A 4,563-nucleotide genomic window follows, 5' to 3' on the forward strand; every position below is an offset into this window, starting at 1 on the left:
TATCTACAACATTGACTATTATCTACTCTATTTTTTCATTGGATTAAGGCTACGCAAGAATGCTAATTCTATGAACAATATTTGTTTTATTAGTCATGTATCCTATCTGTGCTTCTAAAATCATTCTTACTTCCAATTCCGTAACCTATTTACAACAATCAATCTAATAATAGAAAAAACAAATGACAAGTTAGTGTAAATATCGACTTTCATTGTTCGCTATGAACTTCTTACGAATCGATTCTCGTCAATTAAGAGAAAGGTTTGAAAATCATTCCTTTCGTTCCTGTAAGCAACGCTAAGGTTTCCACATAAGCAACCCCGGAAAGAAAACGAGTATTATTATCATTCACATTTTTAACTTTCGGCTTGTAACTTCATAAAATTGTATGCTACCTCACAATCCAATTATTAGAAATACATTGGTCTGCCCAACAAAGAAAACCTTAGCACCATATGGATTGTGCTGTCCCATTACATCAAAAACATTTTGAATCCAAGATTCTAAGCACCATACCCTCCATGTGTACTCTTCATCATGCTTTTCCATTACCCATATGCAGGACGATGATAAAACAGCTAACAACTCACCAATGGTAAAAAGATTTAAACTCTTACATTCTTTCAGTGGCTCGGGTGCTGCCACATTATTGAATTCTTCTCTATTAAAATCAAAAGAGTGAATATTTCTTGAATAATCTTGAGGAAACCAGTAAACAATCCATCCGCAATAAACATATTTGTTACGGGAAAAAGGGGCCTTTAATGAAGCCCAAGCATCGACATTCATGGGATTGATTTCAATAGTCCAAATGTGATTTCTAAGTGAATAAACTGTCATTGCCGGCTCATACTCATCACATTTAAGCCGATAGACAAGCACCTTATATCATTACAAGTGGGGGAAAACCCTAAAACATACTTAGTAGATTGAAAGGGAGTAGCAAATGGAGAAGGTGGAAGAATCAGAGATTTTCTGAGAAAGGCGTAAAACAAATACATACCCTTTTGATCACCATATAATCTGAGTAGAAATAACCCATTACATGTTCCATAAATCCATGGTATTAAAGAAAAATCAGCAGAATATGGAGGACGAACAGCAAGAGTGGTTACTTTCTGACCGTTAGTAATACGCTGTAGGCGGAATCGTCTAGAAGTTTCTCCAATGAGTAAATGGGAAGTTTTGGAATGTTCTTTATTGTAAAGATTTCGATGCTTGGAGATGAAAGAAGGGGAATCGATGTAAGCGCGCCAAGATGGGCACACAGCCCGACATTTTAGTAGGGTTTTAACAGGAAGCCTGGCCAAAATGTGGGTTTTCATTTGAAATGGAAGATCAGAGAAAGGGAAATAAACGGAAGTGCTGGTATTCATGATTTAATTTCTTCTTTGGCAAACCAGAAAACAAAGTGTCAGAGAAAGGAAGAAGACAAATGGGAAATAATAAAACTGAATTAGAGAATAGATTATCTTTTGTTGTTAATTGTGTTCGGGGGCTTTCCGTTAGTTTGTTTCAAGTTCATCTTTCTAGTGTAATAGAACCAGGGATGGCCACGGAGCGGGTTATTCGGTCCCGAACCGGAATCGAAACCGAAACCGAAACCGTTCGCGACAGGTTCCGAACCGCGGATCCGTGAAATCGCCGGAAAAAAGTTGTCGGAACCGTGAAACCGCCGGAAAAAAACTGCTTGAACCGGACCTAAGAACCGCGGGCTTGAACCTGATCCGGTCCAACGGTTCTATGGAACTGGAATCGTAACCGGTCCGGGTGAACCGGCCCAGCGGCTTCATGGAACCGGACCGGAAAAAGAGCCGTTATACTAGCCGTTTTATAGGTGTTGCAAATTTTCCTATAAATACACATCGCTTTCAATCATTTTCATTCACAACTCATCTCTTCTCCTACTCTCTCTACTTACTCTCTCTACTTAATTACTTAATTACGCAATTATTCTTTTAATTACATAATTAGTGTTTTAATTATTTCTTAATTTAGTTAATTACATAATTAGTCTATTAATTAATTAATTATTTATTTTTAATTCTATTATTATTTCAAATTATCATGTCTTCTTTTTTGAAAAAAGCCTCTAAAAAGTTACTAAAGTGGCAAAATCATTGGAAGGTTCTAGCTTCAAAAGAAAGGCCACTTCAACTCCGTCTATATCAACAACACCTTCGATTAGTAATTATAATTATGAACTAAATTATCCAGAAGGGTACGACCAAGAATTACACAATTATGCAGAAGAAGTGGAAAGAGAAATACAAATTGATGAAGAAGAAGAACAAGAAGAGGAACCAACGACTCCTACTGGGATACATAGATCTCGACAGTCATCAACAAGATCAGATGAAGGACAATTACAACAACAACAACAAAGACAAGCTCGTGGTAAACGAGTCAATTTCCAAACTATCGGTTAGTTTTACAATTTTATTCTTCAAATTGATTAAATTTTAAATTATTATTTATTATATATTGTGGTATTTGAGTATGTCTTTATATTTAAATTTAGATGAAGATGAACCAGTAAGACAACCTTTTCCGGCAATGCCACCTCCTAGTGGTAGAGTTGTTTCACATGTGTGGTCGTATTTTACAAAAGAACCAACCGACAATCCAGATGTTTTCTTATGCACTTGTCAAATTTGTGAAAGTCAAGGAGTAAAGCCCTTAATTTCATACAATTTCGCCAGAGGTAAATACTTTTTCAATTTTTTATACATACATTTTATATTCATATTTTATAAATCAAGAATGTATTAAAAATTTATTTATTGTGTTTTGTGAATACGTGTTAGTTGGTGGTACGGGATCTTTTAACAAACATTTGGCAAAAAAGCATGGAATCACAAAAGAAACTCATGCAGCAAGAGGCAGCGGGACCACAAGTGGAAGCCGACAGTGGGACATTCCCAGCACAGGTATGCCTTTTAAATATAATCGTAATAATATGATTGATGAATTTTCTAAATATGTAATTTGTGATGAATTGCCATTTAACCATGGTGAAAGTAGGGCATACGAGCATTACACTAGAAAAACTTTGCAACCACAATATAGAGCAATCCCTAGGAGCACTCTTAAACGACACACAATTAAATTATATGAAACAATGCGCTATGAATTAGTAGAAATGTTTAAATCTTTTAATGGTAGGGTTAGCATAACAACTGATATTTGGTCTGCTCCCCCACATTTAGAAGCTTATATGTGTGTAACAGCACATTGGATAGATCAAAATTGGATTATTCAAAAAAGAATAATTGCTTTTGAGGCAATGCTCGAAAGACATACGGATAAAAACATAAAATACAGATTAGTAGAGATATGTAAAGAATGGAACTTATTAGATAAGATATTTTGTTGTTCTACCGATAATGCAACCGCTAACATTAAATGTATGGAACTTTTGTATAACAAACCTGCATTTACTTTTATCCTTGGGGGTAGATTATTACACATACGTTGTTGTGCTCATAGTAAACTTATCTTGCCAAGTAGGTATAAAACAATTAAGTGATTTATTAGATCCAATTAGAGACGTAGTGAAGTGGCTTAGAATTGGACAGATAAAGAGACGATATAAGCAATTATGTGACCATTATCAACTAAAAAAAGTGTATTGGTCATTAAATACTCCTACATGTTGGGGCTCAACCAACGATTTATTAAGAAAAGCGATTTCTTATCGTCCAGTCATAACACAACTTTATAGTGAGCGTACAAATAACTATATAAGTGATGACACATGGGAACTAGCTATAGGTGTACATAAAATATTAGAAGCGTATGACCACGCAACTAAGATTTTTTCATATGTTTACGAACCAAACGTCCACTTAGTAATAAGTGAGTGTATTACTATTTTTTATCATCTTCTTAAACATTCGCATGATGATACTAACCTATATTTAAAGCCGATTCTTGCAGATATGATGGATAAGTGGAAGACATATTTAACGATTTTCCTTTTATTTATGGAATTGCAACCATTTTAGACCATGTTTTAAGACAGAAGTCCTTACTAAAGTAATTGGATTTTACTACCAATCATTAGATCGTCCGCCTAGTGATGTACATAATTATGTTGGAACTTGTAATAAACTTTTAGCAGAACTTTATGATTACTATGCTAGTGTATATAACCCAAGACGCGATACGTCTAGGTGTGCTAGCTTCTTGACATGTCCCTCTTATTATAATTCCGTAATAGCTAACATAATAAGCCAAGATGATAGTTTTGTAGGATCATCTTCTTCTTCACCCTCCACTTCAAATTTAGAATTAGAGAATTATCTTAAACATCACTTTGAAATTGACCAAGGTAGCTATAATATTTTAGAGTGGTGGAAAGAAAAATCTACAAAATTTCCCATATTATCGAGAATTGCAAAGGATATCCTTGCAATTCCTGCTTCTACGATCGCGTCGGAGTCTGCTTTTAGTGCAGGTAGAAGAGTTTTAGATGAGAAGAGATCTCGTCTTACCCCACATAGTATTCAAATATGTGTTTGCAAGAAAGGTTGGGATCAAGCGGAGCTTCGAACACAAGG

At 35.0% G+C, this 4,563-nt stretch overlaps 1 protein-coding gene across 1 annotated transcript; it reads right to left on the reverse strand.

The window, feature by feature from the left end:
- Positions 1 to 837: 837 nt before the first annotated feature.
- Positions 838 to 1,377, reverse strand: LOC130821699 (F-box/kelch-repeat protein At3g23880-like). The gene has a single exon (XM_057687487.1). It carries the CDS (start codon positions 1,375 to 1,377, stop codon positions 838 to 840), a length of 540 nt encoding a protein of 179 aa, XP_057543470.1.
- Between the last annotated feature and the right edge of the window lie 3,186 nt (positions 1,378 to 4,563).

Source organism: Amaranthus tricolor, chromosome 8, assembly GCF_026212465.1.
Source record: "Amaranthus tricolor cultivar Red isolate AtriRed21 chromosome 8, ASM2621246v1, whole genome shotgun sequence".
In the NCBI taxonomy this organism is placed as follows: Eukaryota; Viridiplantae; Streptophyta; class Magnoliopsida; order Caryophyllales; family Amaranthaceae; genus Amaranthus; species Amaranthus tricolor.